This window comes from Ptychodera flava, unplaced genomic scaffold, assembly GCF_041260155.1.
Source record: "Ptychodera flava strain L36383 unplaced genomic scaffold, AS_Pfla_20210202 Scaffold_83__1_contigs__length_492613_pilon, whole genome shotgun sequence".
NCBI lineage: Eukaryota > Metazoa > Hemichordata > Enteropneusta > Ptychoderidae > Ptychodera > Ptychodera flava.
The window spans coordinates 47,120-74,520 of NW_027248405.1; the positions used below are offsets into that span (position 1 = coordinate 47,120).

The following is a 27,401-nucleotide window of genomic DNA, read 5'->3' on the forward strand; positions in this document are numbered from 1 at the left end:
GGTTTACAAGTTATCTAGATAATCGCCATCAGTCAGTTTACATAGACAGCATATCCTTCAGGTCTCACCAGGTGCAGTGTGGTGTCCCCCAGGGTTCTATTCTAGGTCCAACTCTCTTTCTTATCTATATTAACGATATTAACAAATCAACTAATTTTTTTGACTTCAAGCTGTTTGCAGATGATACTAACATTTTTCATTACACAAAAAAATCAAAATATCAATCTTGATATCATTAACAACGAATTAACTAAAGTCGCTAATTGGTGTAGGGCAAAGAAACTCACCGTAAACGTTGACAAAACGAACTATATGTTTATTAAAACCTACCAGAAACTGATTAACATTCATGGTCACCTTTCCATTAATAATATTCCAGTTATTGCTACAGAGTCTTCATCCTACCTTGGAATATCGATTGATTCACATTTAACTTGGCACTCTCACATTAATACCATAACTAATAAAATAATCTCTAAAATCGGAATACTATCACATATTCGTCATTTTGTCCCCAGATCTATATTAATTCTTCTCTACAACACACTTATTCTTCCCCATCTCAGTTACTGCATTGAGATTTGGGGAAATACTTATTCATCTCATATTAATCAGCTTTATCACATTTTCACATTTTACAGCCCATACTAAACCACTTTTCCTTCAGCTTGGCATCTTGAATATTTTCAAACTTAGCAAGTATGCTTGTTGCATGTTTATCCATGATTTAAAATCCAACCATTACCCCCGTGATGTTCAACAATATCTCCACACCCCTTCACACTCTTATCCCACCCGATTATCTAGCAGAGGAGACTACCTTATTCCACAGCATAGCCTCACACTGGCACAAAACCAATTCAGATACTCGGCAGCTATACATGGGAAGTCCCTTCCCCATCACTCAAACAGATCACCACAAGGCATGCATTCAAAACTAAACTCAAACACTACCTTTTACATAGTGACGATTAAGATTCACATAACTTTACCAGTAATTTATTGTATTCGAGTGTTTCAAATGTTGTGTGTTTTTATAGTTGTATTGTTCAACTTCAAGTTTTTCGATCACATCTGTCTTTTCGTTTTATCACCAGCTTTACGGACTGTCATCTGATCTTACTGTACGAGATAATATGTTCCCAGGGCTATGAACTTGTATTAGTTCTACCGAACTATCTTCATGGCCCTCACCACTTAACTTCAGATATTTCAGACACATTATTGTAACAAATATTTATACATTTTGTTTATTTGCACTGAATTGTATATTTTTACAAATGTTCATTTTTTCGTCAGTGGTGAAATAAACAAAACAAACAAACAAAACAAACACCCATAATATGACTGTAGCTGTTTCTCCTGTATTTAGGCATTATTGACAAAGATTTTATGGGTTTTTTTTGCAATAAAAATCATCACACTGTCAACATGGAGCGTTACATTTGTTTATAAAGGAAATGTTATCAGATGGATTTATAAATGGTTGTAATGTGGGTCGCACTTTTAGCACAAACACATTGCTTTTGTCGAGTGTGACGGTTCATGTAATTTGTTGTATTACTTTTCTTGTAAGTTGGATTTCTTGCTTCAGAGTGTTTAAGTCAAGGAATTGTATTGTGGCAAAAATAAGAATTATTGCTATAGATTTTTATGGGTTTTGCAACCATTACGTTATCGTCTTGACACTGAGCGTATAAAGTTGATAAAAAGAGAATGTAGCTGTCACCCTTTGTATGGGAAGCTACTGTGACTGGTATTTTTTGTCTGCATCAGTAATTTATGGTGTTTTGTCAAATTGTAATTTTCTTCAGCCTCCTGCTTTAGCATGTCGTGAAACTGTCCATTACCAATCAACGCTAGCTTACATTGAGCGCTTGCATTCGCCTTCATTAAAGGTGCATCTACACGTTGTCCGTTCGATGGTTTCGTTTTGTTCATTTTGACACAATCTTCTTGAAACTCTTGCAAACGGGTTCGATACTCACTCATATCCTTATAGAAATCTCCCTCGTAACTATGAACTTTCTTCCAAAAGGTTTGATTGAAATGCTCGTACAACTTGATGTCAGCTTTGTTCCACTTCAAAATCTTTTTAGCGACCGATTCCGATATCGGATACCGTTTGCTCTTAGTTCTTATGAACTTGCTGATGTACAATAGGTCATCTAGTTTCCAGCATAAAGCCTTTTTTAACAACACAAGCGATTCATCGAAGTAGTCAGATATTAAGACTAAATCAAGTTCTCTATCCAATCTGTCAATCATTTCATTAATTGCAGAATCATTGTCATGAAAGCGATGATCAAATCCCAAAACAACGGACATGCCATTCCTTAGAAAAACTCCCTTTCGTCCTCCGATTTTATTGACATATTTGTCAGGTTCCTTCATGAATTCTTTGAGAGCGTTTTCACTTTCATTTAATCCAACTTCGCTTGCATATTCAAAGAAGGCAAAAGCTGATTCAAACCTCTGTACTGGACTTCGTATTATGGTGATATAGGTGGCATTAGGAACAACTTTATCAAGTTCAGGTCTGTTGTATGTCATATGGCTTGCTATAATGTTAAAATGAGCGCTCTGATTACCTGGTGGTCTTTGGTATTGTAACTTTCTATGAGAGAATGGTTGCTGTTCATCAAAGTGATGTCCATGCTTCGGCAAGGCAAACGCCAAACTACGATTGTATCCAAAACGCTGAATGACAGTATTGGCTGTAGTACTAGCTGTCTTATGAGTCTTGATAAATACTATTTGAGTGATTTCTGTGCACGAAATTCTCCTCTTTCCATTGGGTCTGGGGGCGTTTCTTAGAGCATCCGAGGCAAACCTGTAAGTAATAATACAAATGCCCGTGATGAAACAGATTTCCTTTTCTTCACAAGTTCTGTTGATATATTATGAACGTGAAAAGGATTATGTCAATTTTACAGTGGCAAACTACATTCTCGACAATCATAGTAATAAATTTAATTTGTCTGATATGAGTTGTCTGATTTGTCCTTAGTTGCACACAGAATGGCATAAGTGCAGGTAAGAAATGAAGACTGAATAACTATGGAGTAGAGCTGGGAATGATACCAACCACTATGAATCTGATTGGCGGATAATTTATCGCAAGTGTTGGAAATAATACTACTGCCACCACTGGGACAGCTAAATGCTAGTTCTATGGCTACTGATACGCATGTATTCGACCATAACACACAGTTATCCGTTGAACCATAGACAGTCGAGAAACAGGATGGAAAGCTGTGGTATTTCCTTTGAACGAACTAGTGTGGAATAAACTACGTTGGATTTGCATACCTATTTGTAAACAAATCCAATTACCATCAAACTGTCGTACAATCTCGCAAAACATGCTTGCAGGCCTTACATTCAGTGTGTCCCAAACACACCTTTTTCGTAGCAGAGAAGAGTGGTTCTGAATAGTGTTTCTTCAGTAATAATTGATATTATATTAAATACATGCATTTCCGCACACTTGGGAGCTAACACGCAAAGATGAAACTCGCGACAGTCATTCAAAGGAGGTTTTTTACCGCCATGGTCATTCTGTCATGTACTTCCGGTTCATACGCTTGCTCTCTCCAGTGCGATTGTTTATATATTTTTCTGCAGGACTGACCGTAAATTTTGCAATGAATTTCAGATCAGAATGCATGACTGCACCTGCCATACATTAAATACACATGTACAACAAAATATGCACACATCTGTTACGACGACACGCATTATACACGAACGGCGAGGGGTCGATTAAAGCACGCACGACGTATAATAACGATTTCTCGAAAAACCTCGCAAAGCCTCAATAATCAATACATACTATTACATCCGCCGATACAACTGGTAAATAATAATATAAACGCAACCGACATAAACGCAACAAATCATTATAAATCGGGACACAGAGATCCGACTAGTTTTCATGAATCAAAAATCCCGTTTCATCATTATCATCATTATGAAGCACCATTGGCAATGTGGAATTCTTACCAAAGTTCGCCAGCCGAGCGAAAAGTATGTACTCTATCTACATAGACAGAGTACTTTTCGCTCGCCTGGCGAACTTTGGCAGGAATTCAACATTGCCAACGATGCTTCATTATGATGATGACAATGATGAAAATAATAATAACAACAACAACAATAATAATTTTCATATTTTTCATATTTTTTGATAATTTTCATATTTTACCTAATATTGTTTTCATATTTCTTTATTATCATTAATGACTACTGAATACCCTTCGCCACACACATACTCTACTGGACTATGACACACGACTGCACTGTATACATACGTACGCTATGGGGTCGCTGACGTTGTCTATGCGATCACACAATCTTTGTATTTCACATGGACAATAAATGACGAGTTGTCTTTTATTTACCTTGTATATACATTAAGTCACTGAGGTAGACACAAATCTGCAGACTTCAACACGAAAAGACGGAAAGCTTCAGTAAAGATGACGATCAGGCGGGACATTAGAACGTACTGTCAAAGGCTTGTATTGCTATGACCCAGTTCATTCTGGATTGCCACAGCTTCAGTATTGGATTTGAATATGACTCTAGATCGCCAAAGTTACGTTGCGCATGGCAAAATGTAAACTTTAATGTTGTTTTCATTGTTTATTAATGCCATATAATCCCATTTAGAAGGAATGCAATGTTTCTTTGTCGCATCTAGGAATAAATCAGTCTTTAGGATAAGGGAATCCGACTTCAATCAGAAAGACAACTTTATGCTGAAAATAAGTTCAATGAAGTTTTTTCCACTGCGAACTTACGGATCTCGAGCAACGAATAGAAATCAAACAAATGAACAAAGCTTCCAAAAAATATTGAAGCAATAGTATAAAAAGTAACATAAAGAATTACACACAAAGCTTAGACACTTGAAAAAGAATAAGTCTAAACACTATTGGAGTAATGTGCCCCATGCACTCTTTTGTCAAACATTTCAGAAACCTTAGCCAGAAAGATGATGCCTGCTAAGACAACTCTTTCGACCCGAGATCTATAAACCATTCCATTAATGAATTCATTAATACTCCTTTTACTGTCGAATAATTACGTAAATTGATAACTAAATTAAAGAATAATAAAAGTTGTGGTATAGATAATATCATTAATGAGTTCATCAAAAACAGTCCTGACAACATCCTCGAGACTATAGTTGATTTGTTCAATGTGGTTCTGGATTCTGTTGCATCGGTGTTATAAAACCCCTGTACAAAAACAAAGGGTCAGTTGATGATCCAGATAGCTACCGAGGTATAACACTGCTTAGTTGCCTTGGGAAATTGTTTACTTCTGTTCTGAATGCCCGTCTTTGTTGGTACGTTGAGAGCACAAGTATGCTCGGCGACAAACAGGCTAGTTTTAGGCAATGTCATAACACAATAGATCACATTTTTGTTCTTCAAAGCATTACAGATTTGTACTTATTTCGTCGCAAACGGGTTGCTTGTGCCTTTATCGATTACATAAAAGCTTTGACCTGATTGATAGAGCCTCACTTTGGAAAAAGCTTATTAGCCATGGCATTAACTGTATGGTAGTGAATGTAATTTACAATATGTACGATAATGCCAAATCTTGTATAAAAAATTGTGGCACCTTTCAGAGTTATTCACTTGTTCACTTGCTCTGACTCTGATGTACATGGTTGTTGAAGAAGAAATTGGGTCAAATGACGCTCATGACATCGCAACAACACATGGAAGACAAGGAGACTTTAAATTTTATAAACCTTCCAGTATTGTCAGTTTTGAGTAGCATCTAATTCATATATGTCTTGTAGTTTTGAAACAAAATTAAGGTAGGTCACTGTGCTCAGTTTATTTTACAATATGGCTATTAGCCAGAATTCACAATTTGCCTACTCTCTCATGACCATCATTTTGTGTGCTCTTCAGCATGAGCAATTGACCTGGCCAGAGTTTGGATTAACTCAAGTTGGCTTAGGCCGATAAATCCAAAAAGTTCACTGATGCGTTTAAAAATGGATCAATTTAAGAACTTGCCTTAGGAATATGACTTTACAAACTGCTCACAACAGATAGTGTTGAACATCTGCGAGCGGAAGGGCGCGATATGAGTTCATTTTTTCTGCGCACACATCCTTTACTGATATACGGGCTTGTGACAGTTGGTGGGACTTGAAAAATTTTGATCATATAGAGGGAAATTTGAAAATATTTTAGGGTATTGAGGGGGATCTGAAAAAAAAGATTTCAATCACGATTCCTCCAGTATGAAAGTCCATAAGGGACGTGCGCACAAGATAGTATCTCGTGCGCACGAGTTAATAATTTTTTTTCCCTCACAAAAAAATGTCCCTTATGGGCTTTCATACTCCAGCACCCCCATCGGTATTTGTGACCGCAGCCCTATATCGGCATTTTCATCCTCACTATAGCAAGTACTATGGTTCTTTACATAAGAAATAAATAGAAAACAGTTTCGGTACAATCTCCAGCCCAGGTTTGTGAACGGTGACACTACCTGACAACCTACCAAATTACCTTCTTCGTTGATCGGCTTTCATCCTGGTAGCTCCAGAAAGCTACCTTACTTTAATGATGTCTTTACCCGTTTTAGGTTGATGTCAATTCTATGAAAAGAGTCATCCAGACTATAAACGTTATTCTGTAAAAATCATTACTTACTGACGGAAAGATGTGCTCAACATGGTAGCTGAAGTGAGGAAGTGACCGTTCAACACAGCAATGTAGCAAGCCATCACGAAAAATGTTATTGCTATTATGCAGAGGAAAGCCGTCTTTCTTGTAACACTCATGCTGATTTATGTTGAGTTTTCTGGAAGGAATGAAAAGAATTGAAGAACAGCTAATTAGGCAAACAAAATTGACTACAGGGTTAAAAACAATAGAATGGACGTTATGTTTTCACTCAATAACGCTCAGCCGACCTTAGCTGCAATAATTGTAGCCCATGGGCCGTGCGCCAGAATTGTGTTATGGCGTTTTTAGAAAGTATAGCTAGAAGTTTAGAAGGCTCAATTATAATTTTCTGCGTCTAAATATAATTTTAGAACGTTTAGCTTCAAGTTTAAAATTGTAAATTAACTAAAATCGAATTGTCCTCATCTAAATTATGAAATTTAGCTACACTTAGCTCAACTTTCCAGATTAGCTCAAGTATAGAACGTTTCCCCTGAGCACGATGATATATTAGACATTTAGGATATTATCGCCTTCTCATTACCCTTCTCAACTTTCTAAATTAGGTCTATTTCAGAAAGACTGAAAGATTAGTCGCTCGAGGGCGCTCTCTACACCCAAAAATGCTTTTATTAGCAGTTTCGTCAGTTGAAATTCCATTCTACATTGTTTTGTCATCTCTGATTGCTTTCTTTCATCTAAAATAATGTTATCAACCGTAATGACTTTTGTACTCCTTCCTGATATTCATGCATCGCTTACAACAAACAGTCTCCTCATCATTGCCTTTCACGCTTTTCATATAACGCATACAGTACAGGAGTCAACCACCATCCGACATCGGATTGACACAACTTTGAAACAAGTGATCCTATTTTGTGAGTTATTTGTTGTAATTTCATTTATTTGACATCCGCTCTGCAGCACTGAGCTAAAATTAACTGGTTACTGCAGCACAATTCGCTCGTATATGTAGTAATGCACGCTTTGTTATACAATATTTTTGCCAACGATTTATCCGCTGATGATATGAGTAAAACTTGTTGGTGAAATCGTGAAATTGCTTGAAATGTTTCAAGTTAAACGTTATGGACAATACCTGGGATTGATAACTTATAAGACGATGAGTATGATCGTTATAAAAGATGTTGAAATGTAAAATGTAAAATGTCTACACACATTTGTCCACAGGTAGAGAAAATGAAGCATTTTCCACGAATTTCGTGTTTGATGTACGTGGGATGGAGCGCATGTTTGGCCATAGACAGTAGAGGGGGCCCCTCTACTGTCTATGGTTTGGCTTATTACCATCTCGTTGTATTTACAATGCTATGAATTGCCGTCGTGGCCATCAAGGTTCCGAAACAACATGCCAGCGAGCAAGAAGTGACTCTGTATTGAGTTGTGAAACGTAAAGATCAACAATGAGGTGCTAGTCTTGTCGTAGTCATTGTCTCTTATCATAAGATGAGACATACATGATATAGTATCTTCTTTCAGTGACTCAGATCAAACGGTCAGAATCAACTGCAGAGGCGTACCGCAATAACTTTATTTCATCCAATTTTCTACTCGTATTGTTAAAATCCACGATAATGAACACCATACTAGGTAAGCATTATATATATATATATATATATATTATAAACAGATTACTTCAAGCACAAAGTAATGAATTCTATTACTTAAGTTTCATGCATCTTGCAATCTTCAGACAGAGATTATAACGCTCTGCTTTGCATTGAGCACTGTAATTTCCCACGAGGACATCTGTATACTTCGATATATATATATATATTTATATATATATATATATATATATATATATATATATATATATATATATATATATATATATATATATATATATATATATATATATATATATATATATATATAACCTTCAAGTACAAAGTAATAATATCTGTTACGTAAGTTTCATGCATCTTGAAATCTTCAGACAGAAGCACTTTGTGATATTATTAATCATTATTCCACAAGATGAATGTTGGCTATAAAAATGTTTCCCCTCGCAAACCGATATTAAGATCTTGGCTCTTCCACAATATTTCTACAGACCAGCCAAAGGACTATAATGCGATTGCTAAATCAAGATTTAAATAATAACACACATGACAGCGAGGGCAATATCACGCATATCACGAATGACGCATTTTAACTATCTCTTGCACGTGTTCCTGGCACCTGTACACTGATCAATGCGTGCGCGCGCATTCGAACGGCTAGCGGGTGAGAGTGGAGGGCAATAGCAAATCCAACCATGTCATAATGACAGTTTTTAGAATGTCACATGGCGGAGCTTCAGCCAATAACGAGATCAGTACTATATGTGGGGTGTAATAAATATCTAGAAAGCGATAATTATCGTAAGTATCCGAGATATCGTTTGACAAGTTTTTTAGTCCAGGCCCGACTTTCTGGACTTCAGGTAATTATAAATTGTGAAAGCTATTTGGAGAGCGATAATTTTGTAATTGTTCGAAGACGTTTTTCACTTGAGGTCTGACTTTCTAAACTTCTGTTACTATAAATGTTGAAAGCTATTGAGAAAGCGATTATTATCGAAAATATCCGGTATATCGTGCAAATAATTTTTCTTGAGGCCAGACTTTCGAAACTTCAGCTAATTATAAATATTAAAGGCTATTTTTAAGAAAAGCAACAATTATCATAAATATCCGATGTATCGCTGGAAAACTATTTTTTACTTCAGGCCCGACTTTCTAAACTTCAACCTGAGTCCCTGAGGGATAGTGCTCCAGCTAATGATATATTTTAAAGTATATTTAGTAAGCTATAATTATCGTAAATATGTGACATTTCGTTTGAAAATTTTTTATCACTTCAGGCCCGACTTTCTAAACCAGCTAATTTTTAAATATTGAAAGCTATTTAGAAAGTGATAATTATCTATTTTTCAGCCGTATTTATCATAAGTAGCCACTTACACATAGTGTAGAAATGGTTTGAGAACAATAAGACACAATTCCGCGCCTTACTCAACAACATTTGCATAATAATTGGTTGGCATTGCTATTATCTGATGCTTTCAGGTTCTGAAGGATAAACATTCTTTTATTTTCCGCAAAAGAAACTCATTCCAAACACCTCCATGACTTGATGTCTGCATTGGTATTCCGACCAATGAAGCACCGCACAAACACATAGATAGCCTGAGGACATATTCTGTCGCGAAGACGAAAGGGCGGCCACACCTTTCTTCAGTACCTGCACCGATGCGTAAAGTAAAAACGTAACACTCGACCATGGCTATCTCACTGGTGTAGTCCTGCAGGTGCTTGGTCTGGTGAACACTCTTTGTAACGTCGCCTTGAAAGCCATGTTACTCCCGCCATTCCTATCAGTTTAATTAATCCAGCTCTCCGAAATGTACAAGTCACCACCAGACATGGTGTCATCCATCTATCATCTCCATGCATCTATTGTTTACAAGTCACCACCAGACATCCATCTATCAATCATCACTGCCAGACAATGCCTGTGGATAAAACTTTTCTGTTTTCAAATCAATTTATAATTTCACATCAATCTCTAGTGACGGTGTACATATTTCAAGGTTTATAAAACGAAAATACGATTACCTTGTAAAGTCTCCGTCGCCTTTTACAAATATGTAACATTGATGTTGGTAGTCTTAAACAAGCCTTTCCCCGGACTTCTCAATGAGTGAACTTGCACACTGTGTGAAGACTTTCAAGAGTGAGCCCAGCTTCGTAGTCTTGGGATACAGTGTGAAGCTACTATCTTTGGTTTACCTTGAAACAACTCTCTCAAACACTGATAAAGTCACTGGGTATGTTGATTACGTGGCTTTCATTTGCCTATAAATAAGGGAGGCTATTGCGTAATCAAACGATAGTGTTTGCATACCAATTGTGTTATTGTCCAATGCTTGGACAACTGATGTTACTCCATTTCCAAGGACGTTGTCCCTTTGTATAGACCATGGATGTAAAAAATAAGATACAGGACACTCCTTTGATCCTTTGTTCAAGGGATAGTTGCCGCCGATTCGTTATCTCGTAATCCCGTAACGGATTAGCGTGTTATTTTATTCATAGCGTGCCTTCGGGTTGTCATCGGTAAACGTCGAGTCTTTCCGTGCATTACCACAGACAGCGTAAAAATAGCGTCTTTCGTGCCAGTAATGTTGTTGTAGCAATACTACGACCTTTTTCTATCTTAACGATGATATGCAGCTCATCGAGGAGGAAAACAATCGACTACATAGCTCTGGCTCACTTTCTGTCTCCTGTAAACACGGTATTCTTGACCGCGGACATCCGGGAACTTGCGATTTTTACGTCATTTTTGCGTCACGCTGCAGTGAGAACAAAATATGAAGTGTGGATTTTTCAACATTTACAACAGTATTCAAAGTTTTCACATTATGTCAATGATAAACACTAAGTTCTGTACTTTGTCACATAATTTTCTGCATTGTTCACTGTCCTGTATAGTCAAATCCCATTTCACCTCACTCGCGTGCGTGAGGTGAAAGTGACGTCACTCCGCGGTCAAGAATAACAAGAACTGCGCATGTGTAATAACGTTTCCCCTTCTTGAACAATGCGTCAACCGTGCAGAATGGTGACGCGACGCAATGAATTTCGGCGAAAAAATCACCAGGGAATTTTCGGCCAGGTACTCTGATCGATAAACATGACCAGACCGGAAAGTCTATATAATGACTTTAGTTTTGGCGTAACAGTTCTTTCAGCAGTGTCTTTGAACGTCTGGAAAAGTGACTTCAAACGGGTGAACCATGGCCTGAACGACGAACGCATTTGCACGCAATCCTATGGGACGAACTATCGGCGTACCGCAAATATAGCCCAACTTTAGAATACGTAACTTCAACGGCCAGGCGAACCAGCACTTAGGACAAACATTTTTTTAAGCGTTCATACCTTGAACCTTCTAATTAAGAAAAAATCAGACTCCGCGGTTAGATACTTTGTAAGTTAGAGTAATTTACGATCAGGGGACTTATCCAAGTCGGTTCCAAAGAATAGTCATAACTTGGTCAAATATGCGTCGATTTTCTCAGTCTGGTTTGTTTGAGCTCTGTTCAGTCTGGGCATTCACACAAGCAATTTCACAAGTTTGAAAGTTTTTTTTATGAATTTGGCAACAATAATTTGATGTACATGATATTGTGAGTGAAGTGGGTGTGTCCGAGCCGTCCTGATCGCGGCAACCATGCCACAACTTCAAAGACCAGCGTAGACAAAGAAATAACAATAGGTGTGAAAGGGATTATAGGGCTGTCCTGTATCCTTCTATTTTTACATCCATGTATAGACCTTATGCCTTCAGGTTCTGTATGAGAACATTCAAATCTGCCGATATCCCTGAAAGAGCTCAAGACACATTCACTCCAAATGACTCAACTGTATCTTCATATAGGCTAAATAGTGTGATTATTAAGTGCCCTTTGTGAGAGGACAGCTGTTGTTTCGGGCGGCCCCCAGTGATCTCACCTTGGTCGGCTTTTATATATTCTTTCCATAAATGACGTATGTGCTAACCTCGTGTCAGACTCGTTACTCTTGGGTGATGACATGAAGATTTATCGCATTATTGAGTCTGATAAGGGACTGGTCAGTTTCTTTGGCCTTGGTGATTCATGGTGGGTCACCTTGGTTTTTGACTTTGGTGATTATATATATAAATTATATACGAAAAGCGATTTGCCTGTCATTGCAGGCAAAGTACAGCGCTGGATGCATTTTTACAGGGCGGTAATACTGAGAATCTAGGAACCTGTAGTTGTCACTCTACAGGCTATTTCATGCACTAAGCAATCATCAGGAGTCCATGCATTCGACCTCCGTATTACCATCCAAACCAACATCAAGATCACCAACTTTCTCGACGTAACATTCAACCTTGAAAACGCTTCTTACCAGCCATATAGCAAAACAAGCAACCAGCTACTCTACGTTGACAAGCGATCAAACCATCCCCCGCCGATCCTGGAACAAATACCTGCCTCTGTTAACAGAAGAATATAAATTTTGTGCCGTAGAACATCCGCTCACGGGCTGGGTTCTTGACCTTTTTCTGACGCTCGCTCGTTACATCACACTAGACTTCCATGATGGCACAAAACTGTTTACTAACGTATGTTTCACGTCTTAAAGTGTCTATACCATGCCCCGAACAACATTCTTTAAACAATTTCCTCCAGGGTTGTTTTGTCACATTATGCATTGTAACGATGTCAAATGTGAAAAATACGCGACATTTTCTACTTCTGCAGGACGCCTGCAGGCATCTGGCTGGGCTGGACCGCTGGACCATCTTAAGCCATGAGGTTTTTGCATACTGTTTACCAGGTACAAATGACGTCAATTGTTCTAATTGATATGCATGATATGTTAACCACCAATAGCGTTACTTCTGAAGCAGTCATTGCCATGGATGTGAGCAACAGTAACGCTTCAGACTCGACGGGAAGTTTTTTCGAGGATTTTTGTGTTGAAGGCAATTTTATTGTACAACACGCGTTGGACAATAAAGAAAAAAAATCAATTTACAATTTATTCATTTTCATCAATATAAACAATCATCATAGTACCTGTTTGGAAATTCCAGCATTGACGATGTGACAGGGGTTGCTATGCAGAGATACTTTCATGATCTGACTATACGAATTAAAACCTCGACTTGAGCATTTAATTTTATAATTTGATGATGTTGCCTATTTTATGCAAGAAAAGTTGCCTATCTAACCGTTCACGACTGACAAAATCTCACATAAAACAGACTATTCCACCTCAACCTATCTAACGCATCTCGCTGGTACGTACGTCCATGATAGAGCATGGCACAAGTGACGACATGATTGTGACAAGCTGAGCGACTACAAGATTGTGTTGAAAATTCGCAATATTGGCGATGTCGTGCTTTAATTTAAAATAATGAGATAACGTAAAAATCGCTTCACTAAAAACTCTATCGCGTGCCTACCAACCCGCATAGTCCGACAAAACTGCAAGAAAACAATGTTTTCAACAGCAGATTTCCTTTTCCGTGTTCACGCAGCCTAGAAATGTTACTCGGTAGATCTTCATACGGGAACGGAACGCGAACGGATACGTCATCACTTTCTGCGCGCTCTCATCATGTTCTGATGATGTCACACGTTCTCGTGTCGTTTGGCAGTCGTTTTCTACGTGAACACTGCTACTTTTCTCGTACGTGTACCTTTTCCAAGAGCGATTTTCACGCTCGCTTCGCCATAGACTTAATATTCAAAACTGACATTCCTTTCGTTTTGTATTGTTGCTCCTGGTTTTATCGATCGCTGTCTGATTTTGAGATATTTTAGGTAATAAAACGGAAAAAGTACCTCCTGCACCCGCAGACGACGGCATACGCGCGGCAGACGTCGTTACTCTGCACTGCCGAGAACATTTAGTCTGGACTGAAATTAACATTGTCATTTGTTAATACCTCCGTGGCTTTACACGGTTTTTCAAACACAAAGTAAAATTTCAGTATTTTCAAGTTTTTATCTCTGTGTTCTATTAATCTGATATCAAAGCAAAATCCTTTAGACGATGCGACTGTGTGAAACACCATAATCTAGACACCTTAATCTAGACATGCTTCAAGTCTATAAAATCAAAACAGAGCGAATTGAATGTATAAACTTCAGTAGACTGTCGCATTAGTGATAGGCTGTTACGTAGATCGTTAGGTGAACACAGACATGTGAACCTTGCTCGGCTAGCCAGTTACTGCTGCCGTGGAAAGCAAACCGACGGGGCCGGTCAAGTCTTAATCCGAATCTGTGCAGAACGTTACGCGTACGGAACGCGTTGCTACGTTACGTTCTCGCTACGGATGACCTTCTCTAATGTTCAGCTCTGGTCGGTTACCTATAGCTCTGACAAACTGCGGCCAATTTAATGAGTGGCCATACCAATCAAATTTACTGGTGATCAGCTAAAATTAAGCCTGTCGCTTAGGACAGAGTTGTCAGTACCTTAGTCCCTCTAAATGAGGGACCGTGCTTTGCCTCACGTCTATTTTGCTTCTGAAATCTCATTCACACCTCTACCTTGGCAATTGCATTGCCGTAGTGTCAATCGCTCAAGCAGGTCAAGCTTTGAAATTGCAAACATCGACTGTTGTGGATACTTAATGCAATGCGATGTTACATTGCTTTAGTACGAAAAAACTGATCTTACGTATACAAAAACAATGGCCGACGTGAAAAACTCAAGTTGAAGGGAGGTACACTTTCATAAGATATACCAAGGTTATCGGGCCGGTTGATAAGATAACATAGCAAAAATTAAACGATATAGGGCCCGATACTCTAAATTAAAGTAAAACTCTCTTGGGAGAACACTTAAGTTTACTGGCATTTCGTCCCAGGAACGAAACAAAGTTGCAGTTGACTAGATAGATGTCGATGTTAGTTTCAGTATGGAGGTATCTCCATGGTTTCAGCAAATTACACAAACTAGTCGAAATCGAACAAGGTCACAAACATAGTAAATTCACAATCCCCTTAGGATCCTCTCACATTGCCCGCATTCATGTGACAAAATAGTACATCTTCAGATTCAACTAAACGGGATGGACTGGTTTAACGTTGATGAGGTACAATGTGTATTACTCGAACACAATAAATCTGACTCTGAATGAATTACATCGAATATTCTTTAACTTTCTTGCCGGTACAGACGTGCGAAAATTCTCTCAATTTTGGAGGACATCAAGTTAGGTAAGAATGAGGAACTTGGGTACAATTCATCCCCGAACCGCCTTTGTTCTTGCGGCCACAAAACGAAAGCCTTAAACCATGGTCAGTGGAGAAATGGTACCTAGTGACGTAGTTCATCGATATAACAATTGTGTAAACAGAGTCCCTCGAAATTCACTGTTATTTTCAGGGAGAGCTTCAGAGGTGTGAAATACTTAGATAAACCTTCGTGTGAACTTCGAAAAGGCGAAAAAATTTGACCGAGCGGGCTTTTGGGGACACACCTACCGGCAACATTTACTTGCTTATAACTATCTACAGCGTGCAGATTAATTTTAAAAGTTGTTGTTCTGGGCATGGCATAGGCACTTTAAGCTCAAGCTAACCAAGGATGGCTGAAGCTGTAAAATCGAACACAATTACTTTTCTTATGTGCTATCTTCATGGGTAACCAAAGCACTCCGCATGACAATGAACAAATCTCCAGGAAGGTTCCACCGACCTTGGAAAATTTAGATTGCCAAAAAACACCACAAAACAAAAACAAAAAAAAACCAAAAAAAAAACCAATTGTGTCCTCTTTTTGTTGACATTACACAATCAAGGTCAACAACCTTGAAAGTTTACTCGAGTAGAACAGTGTCACGCATGTCATGGTTTGCAGTTTTTGGTCCCGACAAATTTTGGACAAATATTGTGCCGATGCACGATTATTCAGTGGCTAAATGTCATCTTTATTCTTGACATGTGGAAATTTTCATGCAAATGTTCACCTGGTAGGGAGCTGCAGCTATTCAAAAAGGTCAAACATATGACTGTTAAGCAAGTTTATTTTTTCTAAATTGAAGGGAAGACGGAAAGACGCAGCAAATTAATGTAACATGTGAGTTCAAGCGGTGAATAACGCTCTATAATTTCCACTTTGCTTTGAGCAACACTAAATATTGTAGCGTCCTTTCTTCTGCACTTTCTCCTGTTTTGACGGGTAGAAAAACATCAAGAGCCTTCATATATGTTTCGTTCACTTATTTTCTCTTATATTGCTGTCAGGTGTAATTCAGTTCGGCCAAAAATTGAAATGTCAATATTACAATAAAACTGCTGCATATTCATATTCAAGCTGTGTTAAAAAACTGAAAGCATTTCAACTTATATTGTTTTAATACGTACAAGAAAATAATGTTGACGCACAGAATGAAAATGTTGATAAAAATATCAAATTTAATTAATGTTACTCTCTATGGATAATATGTTCGTTGCAAAATGTATCAATCGGATTTTAGCAAAATTTCCTGACCATTTACAATTTACCGTCAATATCTAAAATTATTTATCAGTCATCCACATTTCAAAATTCGTGATTTCTATTTACTTTGTCGATACATTTTATACAAGGGTACCGGGTGATTATTGCAGATTGCGGCTTTAACAATTACATATTCTACCCGCAAATCATGCCGAAATTTTCATATATTCACCTTGTCTAGCACAGGCTCTATAATATGTTTATTTTCACTTGTGACTTGTGAAGGGGACAGTCGCAGCAATTTTTGATCACATTTTTTTCCGAATGTTTTGTATGTCATCAGTTTAATGTTTTACTCCCCAAAAACATGTATTCGGCTTACCGACAGTGGGTGTTATACAGTCAGCTCCAGCCTGAACTGCAATTCAGTTGTTCAAATAATAACATACAATTTAATTATGATGATATCAGAAGTGAATACTTTGTGTTTCAATACATGCAATAAAGAGCAGAACAAGAAACTCTGGTTTATGCACAAAACAAAGGTATGGAAGATGAACCTTTATATTCAATTGTCAATAATTATAGAATTGCTTTCTGTATAGGCTGTGTTGACAAGCTGCATATTTAACCTTACGTACATAGTCCCGGTAAATATCCCAAATTAGGAAAGTTAATTAAATATGCAAATTAGGAATGGGCTGAAATAAAAGTGCTTAATGACTTTCAATAATGTTGCATAATGTATCTTTCACGTACTTAGCATGTTTTGTAAACTTTGGTTGAGTCAATCAAGACCGATATCCCTAATAAGAAAGTTCATTAAATATGCAAATTAAGAATTGGTTGAAGTAAAAATGTTTAGTGAGTTTCAATAATTTTGTATCATAGCATCTTTAATGAACATAGCACGTTTTGTCAACTTTAGCGGAGTCAATCAAGACAAATATCCTTAACTAGGAAAGTTCATTAAATATTTAAATTAGGAATTAGTTGAAGTGAAAATGTTTAGTAACTTGCAATAAATTTGTATCAAAGTATCTTCAATGAACATAGCAAGTTTCGTCAACTTTGGTCAAGTCAATTCAGATTGTATCCCTAAATAGGAAAATTCATTAAATATGCAAATTAGGAATTGGCGGAAGTAATGCTTAACTTTCAATAATGTTAAATCATAGAGTCTTCAATATACTTATCAAGTTTCGTCAATTTTGATCAAGTTAATTCAGATCTATATCCATCTATATCCGTAATTAGGAAAGTTCATTAAAGATGCAAATTAGCAATTATCTTTCATGTCACCCCTTGATACCCTTTACGGCTGATATATCTTGTTGTGATCAACATTTGTAGCAAATCTCATTAAATTAAGCGCAGTCGTTCTCATTGTATATCAATTTTTTTTCTAAAATCATTAATTATGCAAATGAGCAAAAAGTAAACAAGCCACACCCACCAAAAACTAATCAGCTCTTGCCATTTGCAAACTCAATCGATGTACCAAATTTGATTCTGATCTGATCAGCCGTTTTTTAAGGTATTGGGCCAACAGACAGACAGACAGACAGATAGATAGACAGACATCGCTGCGACATTAGCTCATGTGTTTGAACACTAAGCCAAAAATGAACAAGGTTAGTACCATGACTGGTGATACCATCAACATCGAGATAAATAACATAGGAAAAAGATCAAAAATTTACATGTCATATTTCATTTGCCATTAAAGGCCGCTTTGGCGGACCCGGGGTCCATAGTCCATGGGCTGAGGGGCCCAGCATGCATCCCCCCAAACCTACTGCATGGGTATTTTGTGTTCTTTAGGATCTACTGAACTGGAAAAAAGATGTTAACATTGGATATTTTGGGATGCATTACATCTCTGGGCAGGTTTTTGATTTGCATGTACCGCGAAAAACGGGAAGGGGTACTGTATCTTCCCATGCATTAAGTAAACTTGTATGAAATAACACATACATTTTAGAAAACTCAGATATTGCCCTATATGGAAAACACCAACTTTAGGAAAATAAATTTGTGTACATAGAATAGAACGACTTTAAAATGAATGTTTTTGAAAATTTTGAAATTTTTACCCAAAATACCATGTAACAATTGTGATTTACTTTTTATGGAGCAAACTTTTGACAATTTTCTGTGTTTAAATTATTCTGCATATTAAACAAGAAAATAAGTGTTTTCAATAAAGAGCAGCATCTGAGCTTTCCAAAAGTGTAAGGTTTGTGTTATTTTATGCCAGTTTACTTTGTGTAGGGGAGGATATAGTACCCCTACCCCTTCAGATTTTTCGTCATTTTTCGCGGTACATGCAAATCAAAAACAAGTTCAGAGAGGTAGTGCATCCAAAAATATCCAATGTTAACATCAATTTCTAGCTCAGCAGACCCTAAAGAACAAAAAAATACCCGTGGAGTAGGTTTGTGTGTGTTGGGGGGGGGGGGTGCACGGTGGGCCCCTCCAGCCAACGGAATAACAGCTTCACGTTAATTTTACGTGGATGGTGATAGGGTTTCGTGGTGTATAATGAGTGATGGCAATTTATTTGCGTATCTATTTGCTCTCAAATAAGCTCAGATCGGCTATGGTGGTAAACGTACGCTTACAGTTTTTTGAACATCCTTGAGTGCAAGCAAGCTGCCTGGAACTTCGGCAATCGAACTCTAAAAGGGTACTTTAGTTTAATAGACGACCAGAGACTACAATGAGTTATCCCTGCTATGTGCTTACACAGCTTACGCTGGTCGTGTTTTAACATGTTTCGAAACGACGTTCTAAGTTTGAAACATCACTAATGGGCATTTCCAAATTATACACACCCGATGATCCACATACCTATTCACTTGCTATTTCAGGAACGAAAAAAAGAATTTGATTTCGATTCGAAATTGTCGAATTAAAAGGAAATTAACGCCCTCAAAATAATTTCATGGGCGATTGATAAAAGGACTGTAATGAAAGTTACGTGAAACACGTTTGTTAATTTGTGGGACTGCTAGCATGAAAGGTGATATTCTTGGGGTAAAAAATTTTGACATCTAGTACATGTAGTTCTAGGTTGTACGTTACAATTAAAAAACACTCAAACAAATCGGAGATGGCTGTTACAAGGTAATCGTATTTTTTCTTCTACAAACCTTACAATTTGCACACCATCACTACCGATAATATACAGCTGTTTCAGAGAGCTGAAAAATTAAACTGATAGGAATGGCGGGGTTGTATGGCTTTCAGGTGACGTTACAAAGAGTATTCATCAGACCAAGCACCTGCAGGACTGGACCAGTGAGATAGCCATGATTTATCTTACATTTATACTGTCACGCATTGGTGTAGATACTGAAGAAAGGGGTGGCCGTCCTTTCGTCTGAAGTACGTCCATAGGCGGTCTTGTTAGATCTCCAAATCAAAACAACAAAAACACTAAAACAATATCAAAAATCAACAAAGTCAAAAATCATAATAGAAGGGAGAATAATCAATGAATACAGGTTTTACAGATACCAAAGTTCACTACAGTGGCAATCATTTCGTGAAGTTCGTAAGAGTGAATGATGTTCTTCGTTTACAAGTTCAACGTTGTTATTGATCTCGAAAGACGATTCAAATCCAATATCACAGAGTCTATTTGTAAAGATCAATAACATTGTCACTTTTGATAGTTTCAGTGTCATTTTTATCTGTCTTACATACGTTGATTGTATTGGTTTCTACAGTTCACTGGTAAGCAGGTACTTATATAACTCGGGCGTTGCGTTTTAAGTCGGCGAATTCCTTATCTGTTTTGTTTTATCTTCGTCAATGTCCGTAAAGAGGTTGTATTCCATACTGTAACAAAGCTCGTCCAGCTGTGTCGTCTGCTCGGGGCACACATTCGTCTCGGAAAGATTCACACAGCTCTACCTTTCGGGCAAACACCTCATCCGGGCCGGTTGCCACTAATTCGCCTTGGTCGCTATCATGGTTCTCGTCAAGGCAGGTCTGCCTAGAACCGGGGAACATCATCCTCGTGAAACAGATCTACTTGGTATTACAAATCAATAGTCCGTTTACATTTTCAAATTCACTAGCCTCTTTGCAATATGCCCAAATTCAAGTCGTTCAATGTCCGTATTTCTGCTGTCATGAAATCATGAGCTTATCAGTCGTCAATTTTTATCACGTCAATGTACTTCACCAGAAGAATACATTCATTACAAAAGTGCAGTGTGAAAATATCTTCGGTAATTGCAATTACAAAATGATAGCACAGCAAACAGTATACCGATGAAACACAATAACGGCAAAGGCTTCTGGCTTTAGTCGATCATTTCCCCTCCTGCACCAATATGTAATGTGGCTTGGTCGAGCAGTGGTTAGGGGCCGTGGATAATTAAAACACGCGCACGGTAAACGAAACTTCTGTTTAGGGGGAGGGGGTTTGGCTGTATTTCGATTAGCGTGCGCAAAAATCGCACTAAAAGTTTTCCTATCGCAACATCTCGCTACACATTTTTGTTTTATTCGCAAAATATCGCGCTATATTGTTTGGCGTGTACCAGGCCAGTACGACACCGGCGCTACACCAGCATCGACATCCATGTGAATCATTGCACGACTAACATAACAATCATTTCGTATATACACTGTTTTATTTTATTCTGTTGGTTGCGTCATTGTTGATTTTGCGCTGAACAGAGATTGATTTTAGAGGTGGTATGTGGGGGGTGGGGGCGATTTGAGGACAAACGCACTTAGTTTCGTTTACCGTGCGCATGTTTTAATTATCCCCGGCCCCTTAGGTCGTGATGGTCCCGGTACGTATATTGTTCGTGATTAGTCTGTGCTATTCCGCCTTTACTCGTGTAACAGGTCCGGTAATAAAGCACATACAGGCGAGTAGTACATCATAATTCGGATAGTTAGTACTCCTACATGATTACAATGTCTAGAAAGGTCGGCTGTCTGTTGATACGTGGTCCACCACACCACTATAGGAAAAATTGCGAGACTGGAGCGAGAAATTGACGCTTTCTCGCAATTGGTGAGAAATTCTTGTTATTCTGGGTGCTGTCAGTGAGAATTTTATAATTCTCACCGGTGAGCTGCGAGAAATGCACTCCTTGGTGAGAATAAAGTATGATAACAGATTCTCACCGGTGAGACTGGAAAATCGTCACAAAAGCACGGTGAGAATAAATTATACCACAGTCCCCTGTGGTCTATTCCGCTCTGCGTTTATGCGCCCCATAGACGTGTGTACATATACCTTTTTTTCTCAGGCATATGTACAAATGTCTATGGGGCGCATAGACGCAGAGCGGAATAGACCACAGGGGACTGTGATTATACTCATCATTCACTGGTGAGAATAAACCACAGCGCGCTCAGGAAACAAACAAACAAATAAACAAACATACAAACAAGCATACCATAAACAAACATACAAACAAGCATACAAATACATAATGAATAATAAAACACAGATAAACATAAATAGATAAACAAACATACATTATCATAGAACGTTGAAGAAATAAACATGCAAACAAATAAAAAGACAAATGTATACACTCATGCATATATCTAAATATACTTATATGTATATATATATTTATATAAATAAGTATATGTATATATATATTTATATATATGCATTTATTTATACAATGTATGTGTGTGAGTGTGAGAGACAACAACATATTAAAAAAAGATTGAAAGGATTGGCTAACAAACAAAATGTAAACAAACATTCAAACAAGCTATAAAAAATAATAAACACAGACAAACATAAAAGATAGATAAACAAATTAACAAATATACAATATCATAGAACGTTGGATAAATAAACATGCAAACAAATAAACAGACAAATGTAAACACTCATGCATATATATAAAGAAATAAATATAGATATAGTAATGTATATATATATAAATATATATATATATATATATATATATATATATATATATATATATATATATATATATATATATATATATGTGTGTGTGAGTGTGAGAGACAATAGCATATTGAAAAAAGATGGAAATGATTGACTGAACAGCTTATGCAACATTTCAACATGCGACGGCAGTACCACTACTCCCTAAATAGGATATATATATATATATATATATATATATATATATATATATATATATATATATATATATATATATATATATATATATATATATATATATATAAGATAGATAGATAGATAGATAGATAGATAGATAGATAGATAGACAGACAGATAGATAGATAGTAGATAGATAGATAGATAGATAGAGATAGATAGATAGATAGATATGCATGAGTGTATACATTTGTATGTTTATTTGTTTTAAGGTTTATTCATTCAACGTTCTATAATATATAATTATTTTTTGCAGTACAAGGCCTCAGCCCATCGTACAATTCAATTGAAGAAAAATACAAAAGAAGGATGATGGTCGGTGACAAACATATCACTAAACAAATTAACAAAATACAAATGTTGACAAATAACATTTAAATACAACACAATGATGAAATAGTTTACAATCGCATTTAAATTAAATCTGTTACACTTTCGTCTCGTCTTTTTAAATGCTTTTCTCAGGAAGTGGCAAACTTTTGGATCTCATGAACATTTTGCGAAGATAAAATACGAATACGATTTTCATCGGATGGAAATGTTGTCAGTAATGTGGATATATACCTTGTTCTTATATCACTATAAAGTGGGCAAATAAACACAAAGTGAAATTCATTTTCTACAAGTTCAACGTCATTTACAATCTTACAATGCATACAAATTCTCTGTTAAAGTAGCATTTTTAGGTGTCGTCCCCTTTCAACATTCAGTCTATGACTACAACAACGAAACTTTGAAAAAATAATCTTATATACCGTTGAGATGACTCAGATACTTTTCCGGCTCGAGCAGCGATTTAAATTTACAGTACAGACTTAATTTAGGTGACTCTGTTATATTATCATGCCATCCTTGTCGGAAACAATCATTTATTCTTTGTGAAAAACATGTGAAAAATTGTTTTTATCCCCAACTTGCTGTTCTATCCAGACCACCCAAAAACCATACTTAAAAAGAATATTTTTGATGTGGGTGGCCCAAATGGTTCTACCTGCGTCATCAAGTTTTTTTAACATACTATAGCAAGCCTTTGGTAGTCTATTGTCACTCATTTCAAGAAGTTTTATCCAGTACATAATACATCTTTTATAATAAATACAGCATAATGGCAATCTTCCACATTCTCCAAGGACAGCTGATCAATTACTCAAGACTAATACTCCTATTACAAGTGGGGACTATGTCATTGTCAATAACTTGTTCAAAGTGTACTAACGATTATGAAATCTTCAGTTCATATGAAAAGTATTACAAGTTCCTGATACTTTTCTGTTTCGTCTATGAGACCTCAGTATTAGAAAGCAACATGCACTAATATTTCACAGCCACAGTTTTCTTACAACAGTTCTGGACATCTGCTTATGCATAAAAAGAGTGCAGTACATTCACAGCTCATTCAAAATAAATTGTATAAACTTTAGAATTGACACTTTTAAGTTCCTATCTTACAACTGACACAACAACAATTTCATTGAAATACAGAATGACTGAATGTTTAAAATATACCCCAAAATTATATATATATATATATATATATATATATATATATATATATATATATATATATATATATATTATATAATATATATATATATATATATATATATATATATAATACACACTGAATTATTCAATTTATATACCACCTTCTGTTTTAAAGCCCCAATAGCTGGAAATTTTATGCATTATTTTCATGATTTTATTTTCAAACAAAAGTCGGTTCATGTAAATGTTCTGACTGAAGGACATGTATAGAAGTATCACTGCTTGCTGATTTGGACCATGCGTACACATTTTAACAGGCTGAATAATAAACGGGTGCCGCACTCATAAAATGGCACCCTCACGGACAAGTACGAAAAACACTATTTCCTGCACGTACACATGGTGATCATACCAGAAACAAGCATGAAGCCATTTATTTGAATGCACAATACACGATGGCTAACATTTTGCTGTTGTAATCTTTATTTTCTCTGTCATATGATTAGTTTTTGAAAATGGCGGGAAATCTAAAATGATGTAAAACGTTTGAATTTACATGTCATTTTCGGCACTTATGGCAGTATTATATGCTTTTTCAGTCTTTAATGGGTCTTATTCAAAGAAAACTCTTGGAAAATTTGGGATATTTTGAGATCCTTTTGTTACAGATTTACAGCTATTGGGGCTTTAACTTTGTCGCGCGCAGGGGGGTCACCCTGTTTTTTAAAGTTGGAATAGGGGGGTCAGCCACTTTTTGACGTAGGCAAATAATAATCCATCGGCCCTAGGCCCAAGAAACTGACCAGTCCGGAAGATGTTTGTGTGCTGTTGCTATATTAGTAGAAGCCTACTTCAAAAATGCAGCAACGTTTTGTTGCCGGCTATTTTAACGGTTGAAGACTTCAGCTGGGAAATTAACTCGCTGAGAGGTAACACAAGATGCTACTACACAGAGGCGTCGTAAGTTGAAGTGGACGATGTTTATTGCAAACGCTGTCAGCTTGACCGACCAGAAAGTCATGCTCTTATTTCTCAAAACTTCTCATTAAATAGACAATTTTTCAGGGCGTAACCTGAACATGTAAAATACATTACAGGAAGTAACTGTACATTGGCTAAAAGTATTAAAGAAACTTGATTGGGTAAAAGATAAAAATACAAGTACTTGATTGGAAAGAAGTTTCTAAAATATTCAGAATTATTCTGCTGAGTTGGCATCTCAACTAACGCTTTTTAATATTTATAATGTTCTTTTGACAAATGCCGACTTCTAAAAATAATAGTAACTACCGTTCCATGGTCAAGACTTGTGGAGCCAGGATTTGATTATGTATGTATGAGCCATTGTTTCATGCCGAAGTCAATTAAATGATGACCACCGCGATGTAGCCATATCGGTGTCATACGTCATTGTTTTAGCTTAATTGTCCCTTCGAGTACCAGTATCAATGTCAATGTCAGTAAACATCTTTTGTTCGTATTCATCTGACCGATAGTGGCATTGTTCGTTAATTACACCTTGGCAATGATACTTGAGGTAATAAAAGAACTACCAGTAATAATACTCCAGTAAACAAAAGAAAAGACCCTCCACGTTGTACCGTGTGACATTGTTTATCTCCGTGAACGTTCGTTATGAGTTCAACAAAATTGTACATATTTCCTATAATACTTTTACTTTGAAAATTACAATCGTAACAGTTTCAGTTTGCCCGTACCGAAAGGGAAAACTTGCAGGCTCCAAGCCTTGATTCACAGTGATCACAAACCAAACAGCCCTTTTCAGGGCCACCAAATATTTCAAAACGAGACCTACCTGCCATTTAAAGATTATATCGACCACATTCGTAGTCACTGCGATGCATGCATACGACCTGGCGTCATGTTGAACGACGTTTTTCCTTTGACAGCCTACAAAATGGTATACTTAGGAAGCATTCGTTTTTTACGGGAGGGGGTGCCGGTTGGAACTTAAGCTACAAATAAAATGCAAAATAGCAACACTCCCTCCAAATCAAATTTCTAAAATTTGACCCCTTTAATTTATCAATTGTAAACTGTGACCCCCGCAAACTTGAACCTGCAATAAATTACATGGCATTATATGAGCAGTCAAAATCGCTATAGAAGTGAATGTATATCAAACTTTGTCAAACGGTAGAGGGTAACTATATACCAGACATAAACTCCACAACTGTAAACATTTTGTGTACACAGATATAACAATAATGATTTGACAAATTGTATCTAATAATGTATTAAACTGCAACATTGTATCCCAATCATGTGACTTCAGCATATTTGAAATGTCTTCTATTCATTGATGATTAATTAGCTAAGAAATGGAAAACTGGAAATTGCTAAAAGCTTTCTGTTCACAATATTGAATTATTTATGTCAAGTGCATTTCAGAAATTTAAAAATAGTACAAGTCAGTTTTTCAAGCAGTATGAACAAAGACATGAAATGAATAATTGCCTGTGCTCTTTACTCCTCTGTAAAAGTGTAAATTCACATTGAACTTTGGTGTCCTCAACCACCCTAGAACTTTACAACCACACTGACACTGCAGTATACACCTGTTTCCTATATTTCAATCTCAGCCCAAAGATTCTAAATTTAGAAATAGGCCTAAAAGTTAGTAATCAAGATGATAAAACCATTTGAAAATTGAAAATTAGCTCCATTTCGATTTTCATTTTTGAAAATGCAAATTGGTTTATTGGTTGGCCGAATTGTGCCACGGATTAATAAAGCACACCCAGCGATGGTATACCAGGAGATTTTGACCAGTTCACGACATATACGCACAAGCGAAAGCGAGTGCATATATGAAGTGAACTGGTCAAAATCGAGTGGTATACCGTCGCTGGATGTGATGTATTGCTATTTTATCATAACAGTATATTGAAATTCTGGCGTGTGACGTCAAAAAACGGATTTTTGCTCAACGCGTATGCCAGCCGTGGTATATCGCCAATATACCCGTTTCTTTTCGCGTCTCGACCGATCAGATCACTGGAATTTTGCACCATCAATATACTGGTATGATATAATAACAAT

General features: G+C 36.8%; 1 protein-coding gene across 1 annotated transcript; it reads right to left on the minus strand.

Moving 5' to 3' along the window:
- Positions 1-1,395: 1,395 nt before the first annotated feature.
- LOC139128998 (galactosylceramide sulfotransferase-like) lies at positions 1,396-10,588 on the minus strand. Its single transcript, XM_070694674.1, has 3 exons — positions 10,328-10,588; positions 6,690-6,840; positions 1,396-2,833 (listed from the first exon to the last, which is right to left on the minus strand). The coding sequence occupies exons 2-3, from the start codon at positions 6,818-6,820 to the stop codon at positions 1,726-1,728; spliced, it is 1,239 nt and encodes a 412-aa protein (XP_070550775.1). The 5' UTR covers positions 6,821-6,840; positions 10,328-10,588; the 3' UTR covers positions 1,396-1,725.
- Between the last annotated feature and the right edge of the window lie 16,813 nt (positions 10,589-27,401).

Bases quoted from the DNA above. Each gene is read 5' to 3' on its own strand.
- LOC139128998 (XM_070694674.1), bottom strand. From the start codon at position 6,820: ATGAGTGTTACAAGAAAGACGGCTTTCCTCTGCATAATAGCAATAACA. The intron at 2,834-6,689 runs GTAAGTAATGAT...TATTACTTACAG, and splicing joins TTGAGCACATCTTTCCGTCA to GTTTGCCTCGGATGCTCTAA.